General features: G+C 33.2%; 1 protein-coding gene across 1 annotated transcript; it reads right to left on the bottom strand.

The window, feature by feature from the left end:
• Nucleotides 1-8,536: 8,536 nt before the first annotated feature.
• LOC110107179 (gibberellin-regulated protein 6) lies at nt 8,537-11,069 on the bottom strand. The gene is made up of 4 exons (XM_020837366.2): nt 10,963-11,069; nt 10,838-10,882; nt 10,687-10,720; nt 8,537-8,776 (listed from the first exon to the last, which is right to left on the bottom strand). Exons 1-4 carry the CDS (start codon nt 11,044-11,046, stop codon nt 8,595-8,597), a joined length of 345 nt encoding a protein of 114 aa, XP_020693025.2. The 5' UTR covers nt 11,047-11,069; the 3' UTR covers nt 8,537-8,594.
• Nucleotides 11,070-11,474: the final 405 nt, after the last annotated feature.

The raw sequence follows: 11,474 nt of genomic DNA, 5'->3' as shown, positions 1-11,474 counted from the left end.
TATATATATATATATATACCCTAATAGTTCAAATTTTTTCTCTACCAACATTCAAATGATTTTTTTTTTAATAATTTGATATCTCTTTTGAATTTTAGCTCAAATACGAGCTCAAAAGGTTTAACCTTCTTAAAATTTCCAACATGTAAGCGCGTCTCATCTTCTATGTGATGTTCTATCTGATGGACCTGCGCTAAATATTTATAAATATTATTTCAAGATATTTTTAGTGTATTCAAAAATTTATATTTGATTGAGCACGTTTTCCATGCTGGACATAAATGTCATCTTGACCTAAGAGATATTAAACAACAAACTACTTTATTCTAGTGATTATACAAACTCAAAATATCATAAATTTATAATAAAAATTATCATTCATTCATCCAAAATAAAAGCCAAATGAGCATAAGTATGTAGTACAAAAGTGAACAGGATGGACTGGGTTCAGCCCTTTTCTCTCTTTTGTAAGATAGCTCCTTTCAGTGGAATAGAGATGGCTGATTGGGTGAACACCCTAAAAGGTTCTTCTCGCGAGCATTGAGATAAGATATCTGCAGACCTTTAATTATGGTTGAATTATTCCTTCACAATCCCATCATGTGTTGTGTTAATATAAACTCCTATCATTCATGAACACAAGTCACCTACATCACTACTATAAAGTTGCATCTTTCATTGTCATAAAGCTGTATGCTTCGCTAACATAAAGTTACATCACTTCTCATTAGGCATGGATCATAACATTGCTTGCACCTGAATTATCACCTCTAAACTTGTGCACGTAATCTTTCTTACTTTATTAACGTTGACTCTAGACTTGTATTACAACTTTGCTTATGCTACAGACCTACTTGTATTACATTCATCGCCTCGAAATATGTTTCATTACATTGTGTCCTAAACATCACCTAGAGATTCATGTTGCAAACTCAATTACAATTCAAGCATCATCTACATGCCTGTGAAGCAATTTTGCTTGTCCTATGATTGCTCCTTCAAGGCTTATATCATAGTCTCGTTCTCCATTCCATAACTGATCATAATGGTCGTCCTATTTTTTGTAGTATCATTTCTTAAACCAACATTTCACCTAAAATCTTACCAATAACACATGCTCGCTCATTAGCCAAATACACATTCACATCACTTCATTAGTATATGTCACCAATAGCTAATAAAAATATGAAGCAATTAAGTTAACTCCTCTTAGACTTAAGCAATGTCAAAAACACCTAATTGGAGGTCCTCAAATTCAATTTGGAAACTTTGTTGCAATGAACCAACATATATTATATGAGTTATTATTTAGTTCACACAAGATTGAACCTCGTTATTTTTACTTCTTAGAGATCATACATCCTAGAAATGCTATGTTATGAGCAAGCTTAACTAGAGAGTTCTCATTAAAACTTCACTCATTACACCAAAGATGTCTTGGAATAGTTGTTTTAATCTCTTACTTATATTGCTCAATAATGTTTTAATCAAGGTGTCATATGTCCACCAGTTCATGCTTGATTTTCCCTTAAATCATATATCATAACATAGGAGGTATTGCTATGATAGTAATTATAATGACTTGACACATACATGTAGGTAATATAAACTTTGGCCCAACTTGTCGTATAGTAGACTAAGCCTCACAATTTTATTGGACAACTTAACTTCTTAACAAATGCTTATATCATCAATTAAGCATTAAGATAACAATACTATGATATTTTTAAAAATGTGTAATATTCATCCTTCTTGGCTTGTATAAACTAGAGAGCCTTGGTAGAAGTTACAAGCATATGATCTTAGCCCAAATATTATCAAGACTATTTTCTAAATATTCTTCAATGAAATCTATTATTTCATAATATTATTCTAATGTAACATTATGCAATATTTAAGATCCTTTGCAATGTTCAATGAAACTTATTGCATATATGATGTAAGTAACTATATAGTTATTAAAAATATTAAATTTTATGCAAAATTATTAGAGATCATCCCTTTTTAGGCTTCATCTCTAAACCCTAAACTATCCATTAAAGGCTTAAGATGATTTCCTAGCTCCTCTTTTTAGGCTTCACTTTAGTTGTAAGGTTATCACTTACACTCACAACTAAAAGAAATGAAATAACAACCTCTTACACCAAGATATCTACTTCCTTTAATGCTGGCATGATAAATCATCTAATGATTATGCGGTAAAAATGAATAACTATCAACTTCAAATATATTTGACATATGAAGCATTCTTAATGTTTATCTTTATCCAAATATCAATTAATGCATTAATGAAGATGTAACCCTAGGAGAAATTTTTTGTCAATTCCACTAGAAAATCTAAGTGCCCATAACATAAACAATAATTTACATTTGATATAGTCTACCCTTCTTTTAGGAGATACACTATATAACCTCATCACTATCAAATTTAGGTCATTTAGTTTTTTTTCTTTTTCTTTAGAAGATAGATAGTCTCTACCACACACAATTATTTGATAAATTTGGGTGATACAAGTCTTACTTCTTTTAGGAGGGATTTTGTTGGTCATCCTCAATCGTATGCCAAATTTGGGTTGTTTAGCACTCTAATTTTAAGCGAGGGAAAGCCTTAATCATCCTTCATTGAAATCTACCACAACATTTTGAAACCTTATTAACCTTCACAGAAGAACTAATCATACCATCTTTAATATAATCTTCATGTACTAGCTCAATCGCTTCCTTCAAGTTATGTCAACTTCACATTCAAGGATGGTTTAATTCACCCATTTTAGTGTCCTTCACAACCTTCTAAAATCACCTTTCCCACTTCCTCATAGTTATGCTACTTTCATTTATAGCAAGTAGGATAACCAACATGACAATCCTCTGTCATCATCATGACCGTGTTTTTGTACTTGTTCCCACAAGGTCATGCTGCCTTCACATCTTAAAAAAGACTAACTTGATCACTCGCATTTACTTATCGACTTTCTTATTTTACAATCACTAAAAATATAAAAAATAATATACTATCACTTTGTAGTTTGTACTGATGCCTTCTTCAAGTTGATGGAAGGTCGTTCATTTGAATTTTAAAACTACTACTAATCATTTCAGCTAGGTTAGGCTTAATGATTTTTTTTTCTTTTTTAAATTTTCACATTAACTATTATGTGTCTTTTATCTACTATATTTACTTCTCATATTACACGTGGTATTTAATTCAAATAAGGTGATCTCTCTATTGGATCCAAAATTGTTTGTGAAAGGATATAAAGCCCCTACTGTGAATTATGATTGAGCACAATGAAGAATTTTTATTGCAAAAAGATTTTCTTTTTTCAATTCCTTGCCTCATTTCTATAAGAATTCTTGGAAGCTTTCTCCCTTTGGAATTATTTCGACTGTTGATTTCTTGAAAAACAGAGTAATGTAAGGGTGCTCAGCACTTCTTCAATAAAGAATCAACATTTATCGTTATGTAATCATATAATGTTAGATTTGGTCAGGCATATAATAAAAATTGTTGTGTCCTGAAATATTCGTGGCGGTAGAGAAATATATAGTTTAACGTCTTAACATTGTACGAATATCTAACACACAAACATATGAAAGGAGAGGGTGTAGCATTTATAAGAGACACCAGAGTTTTTTACGTGGAAACTCCTTAAAAATCATGAGGCCTAGCCCAATTTGAATGAATCCACTATTATTTGCAGTCGATTGCAAATGAGACCCTTCCTTATGAGGAAGATATTGGCTCGAAATATCAGATATACATCATATAGAGTGCATAATATAGTAGAAGGTGGAAGAATCGATATTGATATGATTGTTTGGGCGGCAAGACTATAATCGGCGAGCGATGTAGATCAGAAGGACCGTAGTTGGATGATGATGGTCGAAAAGACCGTAGTCGGCAGGCGATGGAGGTCGGGAGGATCATAGTCGGCCAATGACGATGGTCAGAATGATCGTAATTGACAGGCGATGGAGGCCAGGATGACCATAGTCGACAGGTGACGATTGTCAGAAGGACTGTAATTGGCGGATGGACGGAAGTATAACGATGGTTGGGAAGAACTCCAGCGGTGGTGGTTGGACTGGCCGAAGTCCATTGGTGGTCGAGAAGAAACTCCGGAGGTGATCGGCAGACCAATAGAAGTTCAACAGTGGTCGGCGAAGGTCTACAGGCTGGTGGAAGTTTATCGGTAGTCATGAAGAACTCTGGCGGTGGCCAGGGGACCGGTAGAAGTCCGGTGGTGGCCGGAAAGAACTCCAGTGGTGGCCGGGAAGAACTTTGACGGTTGATCGGCAAATGTACGGAAGTCTTGCTGTGGCCGGGAAGAACTCCGGCGGTGGTCAACGGACAGACAGAAGTACAGCGGTGGCCAAGAAGAATTTCGGCGATGGCCTGGAAGAACTATGACGGTGATTAGTGGAAGGGTGGAAGTTCGTCGATGATCGAAAGTTCTTCGGCATTGGCGCGGGGGTGGTGCTTCAGCCTCAGAGCTCTTCTTTTCTTTCTCCCCTTCCTCCTCCTTTTTCTCCCTTGGTTCTTCTCAATGGGAGTGGTTTGAATGGACGGTCGATATTGATCCCCTTGATCATGGATTGTTTAATAGTATTTGAATGCATTCATGATATCATAATTTAGTGATCTTGGGCTCGTTGGATTCGTCTCGTCGAGCCGCTTGATTCGCCTATAAGCATGTCACGTTTGAAAACCGTTTGATAATTCAGATTATGGTTTGAACCTTTCAAATGTGCTTTGGGTCTTTGATTAGGACTCATTTGGGCTCGGATTGAGTCGAATTTGATGTCGATGAGTTCGTATTTCCGAGACGTTCAGTTTGACTATAAGTTTGTTGAAATTGGAGTTCTGATGGGCCCATTTTTAATTTTGGAAGTTTCCAACTTGATTTTGCCTCGAGATTCATGCCCGATCAAGATAATTTTTTTTATGATATATGAAAAATAATCATTATAACAAAAGGATAGAATTGACTCACGACCTTAAGAAGACATCCGTTGAAGTCTCAAATTTTGTGAATGAAGAAGTCCAACAAAAATCATAATATCTGATGGATTCTCTTTTTCAATTGAATCTTCCTATTAGAAACTAGTACTATAATATCAACCATACAACATTGTTAATGAAACTCACATTGATAATTCCAAAGTAATAAGTGGGGCAACTAACGAGGTCCTTAAAAAATTAATCCAAATTGACAAAAGTATCAAGAAATTCCATGAAGATCTCAAAGTAATGGGTTAGTTCAACCAAATGGTAGATTTGAAGATATGACCTTTAATTATTAATTAACCCCCTTCCTCATATTCAACATATACAACTACATTATTGTACATTTTCGATAGATTTTGTGATCATTTATAAATTATTAGTAAACATTTTTTTGGACTGTCCTAATTTCATTTGACTCAATATCACCTCTCGTTATTTCTCCATCTTTCTCTTATCCCTTTTGCTTTACAACCCATTTCCAGCTTCTTCAATGTTATTGTTTGATTGATTGCCACCCATTCCCTCCACATATATTTCATGACTTTCCTCTTTGGTGCTTATTTGCTAGCTTGCCATGTAGCCCAAATCTGCTACCCACTCTCCCAGTCAACCTATATTTCTCCTCCTCTTTATAGCATGAGCACAATCACCTCGCAAGTATTTTTCACCAAATATGTATTTTTTTTTTTTTTTTTTTCTCTCCATCGAGTTTTTTTTTTTTTTTTTGTAAGCTCTCCATCGAGCCCTTCTCAATCCATTTGTTTTGATCTTGCTTAATAGGGTGTAATTGGTGAGAAATGCTCCCAAAAACCATTTTCCTAAGGAGATTTTGTTGATCTTGAAATATTCTTCAATGTATACTGAAATCCTATATTAGAACTTATGGAGCTCGGGGTCAAATAATTAAAAAAATGACTACAAATATCCATTATATTAAATAGCATTTATGAATTAGACTTGTATAACAAACATAGAAACCAAATGCGATAATTTTGTAAGTATTATTCAATTGGTTTAAAGAGTTATTTATTTTTCGAAATAATGTTTCTCTTATGCTCCTTAAAAAAAATAAAAGAAAAGTGAAGTCAAAGATGGCCTTAGTGATCTATGATGAAGAGCATAAATTCTGTAAGAAACCTCCCACAGTAAACTTCTCATAGAATTTTTTTTTTATCCAGATTTGTGTTCTTACGATAGATATGAAAAGTTTCTCATAGAAATTTTTATAATGAATTCTTAATAGGATTTATGTCCCTAATTATCACAGTTCAACATAAGATGTTACTCAAAGGTGTTTTCTCATCCAAAATTTTCTAATTTTTCTTTTGTTGTTATGCTCACAACAGATATGGGCATCGTAGCCTCTACAGAGAACGGTTGTACCTTAAATTTCAGAGCCTTCTATGAAGTAAATTCAGCGGAACATTATCTGCTTTTATTATTATCAGAAACTTTCATAACTAAGCCTTGTTAGAGAATAGAGCCCTGCATTGAGCACCCATATCATGGGTATGAGTACGCCCATGACCTTTTGGATGAGTACTTAATATCGGGGGATAAAATGATTTACATTGCTAATCACGTATGTTATATATTACCGCAATCCTCACTATGCAGCGCGCAACACTGAACTACGTTGTGACCTCGATAAATTTTGTTATGCGGCTTGAAAGTTTGCACTCAAAGCAAAGGGTAACAAGCCTCAAGGTCATCAATCCGTGGCAGCTTGCGTTCAAAAAACATGAAAAGTGGGTGGATATTGGTGGTTACGACATCCCAAAAGTCGCTATGGGTGGGCGCGGGTGGACAAAGCCCACCCATGAAGCGTGTATACCCAATGAGTACCCAACCAAGATCCCATATAGAACTTTGCTCAGATTTTACTTTCTTTCTTCTTTCATGAAATCTTTTGTGTTCAGCACTCATATGATAAAATGATTCCTAGAAATCTCTTCAAAAATATATGTAAGCATAACAAGCTGGTGGCTAAGGAGGTTGGGATCCAATGATTTTTCAAAGATGAGAACATTATTTATGTATAAGTTCCTCTTCAGACATAAATAATAGTATGAAATTATGAATTTTAAAGTATTAAAGTAGTGAGGTAAATGAATAAGTAGAGTATCTGTCTAATCAAATTAAGCTCATTTAATTTTTAATAAGTTTAAATTTGTGCTCATTTATTTAGCTCAAATATTAAAAAAAATATTAAGCTTGAGGTTATTTGGAAAGGTCAAAATTGACTTGATAAATTATTAAAAATATTTAGATGTATTTATTATTTTATTATGAATTTAATTATAAAATACATTTTAATTCAAATGAGCAGCTCGACAAGCTTACGAGCTAAGTCAAGCTCATGTATAGGTCAAACTCATTTCTTGATAAGCTCGCCTTGTAAGCTCGTTAATGAGTTTAATTGGAGCCAGCTCGACTCACTTACACCCCTATACAAAAGTATGAATCTAAAAATATGAGCTATTAAAGCGAGTGAGTTCATGCAAAACAAAATCATTAATGGAACTCACTTCGCTAAAGCTGGTTTTGAAATTCATCTTCAGCCACTTGGAGGCACTAGCGTTGAGCTGTACGTGAGATTCATGAAGTTACCATGAAAAAAAAAAAAAAAATTTTTTGATTGCTGATGGGAGAATCATTTCCTACTTTCTAAAAAACTATAGCTGTCCCAAACGAAGCCATCGCCCATCCTTTCCTCTTACAACTTCCAATACCTTCAAACCAATCTAAATTGTTGATATCTGTAAATTAGGGTTGAATCTATCATATCAGATTCTTTCTTGATGGAATCAACTTGCATTTGTATGTATGCTTCTTAACTTACTGTTGTAGTTAATGGGAATATAAAACCAACTCAATTTTTTTTCTATTTTGCCCCTTTTTAACATTTTCAGGTCAGTTTGATTTTCAAGCAGCAGAAACTAAACCGAAACTAATAAAAAAAGAACAAATTCATACAAAACCAAAACCAATTGTTAAAATCATACTAAACCGTTTGAATCAATACCCATCATATTCAATTTAGAAGATTTTTTTTTCCCGTTTCAAAACTAAATAGAAGCACTTATTACCCCAAACACTTTAAACTAGCCAGCATTATAATTTTCCACAAATCTCCATGCAAAGGATTAAGGTTTCATTTGGGACGTCTTTTTTATTGCTTTCTTAAAACAACTTTCTAGCATAAATTTTTATACTAAAAAGCTGCTTTAAAAAACAGTAAGAACGTCATCTCAAACGAAACCTAAGGCTTCGTTTGGGACGGCTTTTTTATTGCTTTCTAAAACGGAGTTTTAATACAAAAATAAAAAAAAATTTGTGCTAAAACTTCGTTTTAGAAAGCAATAAAAAAGTCATCACAAACGAAGCCTAAATTAACACCCAACTATATTTTCTTAACAGCTGACTTCTCATAAAAAAGTTCTGGAAGAAACTTACGTGAACTGAATACATAAGCACTGATATGTTTCTAATGATTAGAGAAAATGACTATAATTAGTTATTAGGATACAGAAACCATCTTCTTAATCAAGCATTTAAGCATCTGGGAGATTAATTAGGAGATTAATCAAGGGCATTTTGGGCCTCCCCTCTGAGTCTTCCAATTGTTGTAGCAAGGGCAGACCTCCTTATGGGCATATGTGCCAGGAGGAACGCATCTGCATTTGAAGCAGCATTTCTGGCAGAAGAACATGCAGGGCTTCTTGTAAGCTGTCTTCGAGCATCTGTACTGGCATGCACCTGGGCACTCTATAGACCACATAAATTTATCAATGCGTGAATATTGTTTATTATTTCGATTTTTTTATTAGAATATATGAATTTTCTGTATAAGATTTTTTTTTGGGGGGTCAAATTCACATTTAAATGAATACTGTATGTCAACAGTCATGCTATTTATGCAAGTTCTGTGGGAAAGTCAGGGTCTCAGTCATTATTAACTTTGCAATAATTTGGTCGCTCGAAATTTGAAAATCAGTTTTAGAAAATTATAATTTTATTTTCACCGGGTTTAAAGATTTTCGTTTGAGTGGATCTAAAATTAAAGATATGGAGTGTAATTTAAGTAGTGTTGAATCTGGTGGTGGAATTATGATATTGGTTGATCAAGTCATTAAAAAAAGTGTACATTTTATATCTCTTGAATCTATTGTTCAAAGCATGCAATGGTGAAATAGATGTGTATATTATTAGTAGAATTTAAGTTGGATGGTTGAAGTGGAATATATAATATAATATGCCGGATTTTTTGTGCGATTAAAAAGTACTCCTCAAATTTAGGGAAAAGTTTATAAGGTGGTGGCGAGACCAGCAATCCTTTATAGCCTAGGATGTTGGCAATTAATAGAGAAGTATAAAATTAAGCGTTACAAGATGAAAATGCTTAAGTGGATGTGTGCATTGGTACGTAGACGTCGTAGAGGCGGAATGCGAAAAAAAATATCTATGTGAAAAGGTTGGAGTACGTAGCTCTAGTGGCAGATAAGGTTAGAAATAGTTGCCTTAGATAATTTGATCACACAAAATGTCCGTTTTCCCTTGTTAGCAAAGTATATATTTTAGATCCAGCTTATGCTAAAAAAGATAGAGGTAAACCTTAAAAAATTTGATTAAATTTAAGTTAGAATTTGATTCTTAATAGGACACTGAAAAAAAAAAAATCGTGTAGCCAACATCAAGTAGTGGGATAAACACTTATTGCTGTTGTTTCAAGGATTTTGAGTGTGAAAATAAAAGTATTAAATCATGCATTAAAATAAGTAATATTATGAGTTCTGAAACTGAGTCTCTATGAATACAAATCAAAATAACAATGGCCAAGGTTCAGAAAAAAACCGGCCTCAACAATACATGCATAAATAAAGACATACAGGGAGTACCTATTAACAATTATCAACAATAAGCTTTATCAGTTATCAATGGAAGTTTTCTTTTTCCTAATTAATGAGAAGCAAAGTTATAACTCAAGCATTCATTAGAGGGCTCATTTGACTTTCCGTAAATAGAAGATATATTTAAAAAAAATAGATAGATAATCTTGTTAATTTTCACTAATTTAAATATAAAAATTAAATTATTATTTTTAAGGTAGTTTTAAGAAGATTTATAAAGTTTGAAATCAATGATGTTATTTAAGTAATTATATTCAATTAAATGATAAATTTAACAAACTTCATGATGTTTTTCTAACTCCAAACAACCAAATGAGCCATAATTGTCTCTGAGAAAAAAATGAATGAAGGTTCAACTGTATTTTAAGCCCAATAGGAATTTGAGAAGAGTGGTCATAATGACTCAGTATTTCTTGATACATCTATATTCTTTTTTGGATGAATGCACAGACGCCAGACGGGGAGAACCGTCTGATTTGTTTCTGTGAACACTAAAACATATGATGTTGTCTATGGTTTTGCAACATTTTATTGTTCACGGAGACAAAACCGGACGGTTCTTTCCGTCCGGTGTCCGCACAGAATAATCTCTCCCTTTCTTGAAAAAGGTATAGGGCTGATTTGATTTTGGTTTCTTCTTTATATAAATTAAGTAGATAAATTGCAGTCAGAAAGCTACCTTAAAGTATGGACAAAGCTGAAGAAGGAACTGCTTTTCTCAGATAAAAAACTAGAAGAAAAAAAAGAAGAAGAAGACTATGGACAAACCTGCTGCGCTGAAACCCGAATGTTTGTGCTTGTGCTGTATGTAAAGTAACAAGATATAAGTATAAGAAAGTTAGAACTTAGAACATTAACAAAGCTTTACCACACATAAATCAGAAATGGAGGAATTCTACTAACTTTCTCTAGTCATTACCTTATATACAACCAAATTTATGCTTAGCTCCCCATCAACCATCCGCTGATACAACACAGTCAGAAATTGTTAAGTCAAAGCAACAAAAAATACCGAAATCTGGGGTTGGTGAGATCAGAAAGAACCTCGGAAGCAGTTACAAGTGCTGAAAAGAAGGCAAAGAAGACCAAGATTAAGAAGAAGAAGAAGAAACAGCTTGACCTTCCCATGCTTCTAGTGTTTTGGGTGTAGTTCAACCCTTCACTGCAAAGTCCCATTGAGACAGGAGGCAACGATATATATATTTATATAATTAAGACTTGTGGGTAGAACTGTGCATGAACTCAGTCAAGTAAGCACCGGTAGAGTCAGAAATTTTCAACTGAAGACATAATTTAAAATTTACATGATTTAAAATTTTTAAGTATTCCTTCAATTTTTTTTTTATTATTTATGCTTCAGTCAGCATTAACAGTTTTAAAAATAATTTCACTTAAACTTATTATTTTAAAAAGAAAAAATATAAGATACTAAAAAACACAATTTATAATGCATAATTTTCGTAATATGAAAGAATTAAATGATTGTTTTATTATTAATATAATCAAATATTTATTTTTCAGAATAAATAATTAAAAAATCATTTATATATATTCAA

The sequence above is a fragment of the Dendrobium catenatum genome, unplaced genomic scaffold (assembly GCF_001605985.2).
Source record: "Dendrobium catenatum unplaced genomic scaffold, ASM160598v2 fragScaff_scaffold_1189, whole genome shotgun sequence".
Lineage (NCBI taxonomy): Eukaryota > Viridiplantae > Streptophyta > Magnoliopsida > Asparagales > Orchidaceae > Dendrobium > Dendrobium catenatum.
Note: the sequence above shows the minus strand (reverse complement) of the source record. Positions and strands in the feature narration are given on the sequence as shown.

Coding starts and splice junctions, on each gene's coding strand:
- LOC110107179 (XM_020837366.2), bottom strand. CDS start 11,046: ATGGGAAGGTCAAGCTGTTTCTTCTTCTTCTTCTTAATCTTGGTCTTC. Junction 10,883..10,962: donor CACTTGTAACTGCTTCCGAG/GTTCTTTCTGAT, acceptor GTGTTGTATCAG/CGGATGGTTGATGGGGAGCT. Junction 8,777..10,686: donor TTCGGGTTTCAGCGCAGCAG/GTTTGTCCATAG, acceptor TGTGGTCTATAG/AGTGCCCAGGTGCATGCCAG.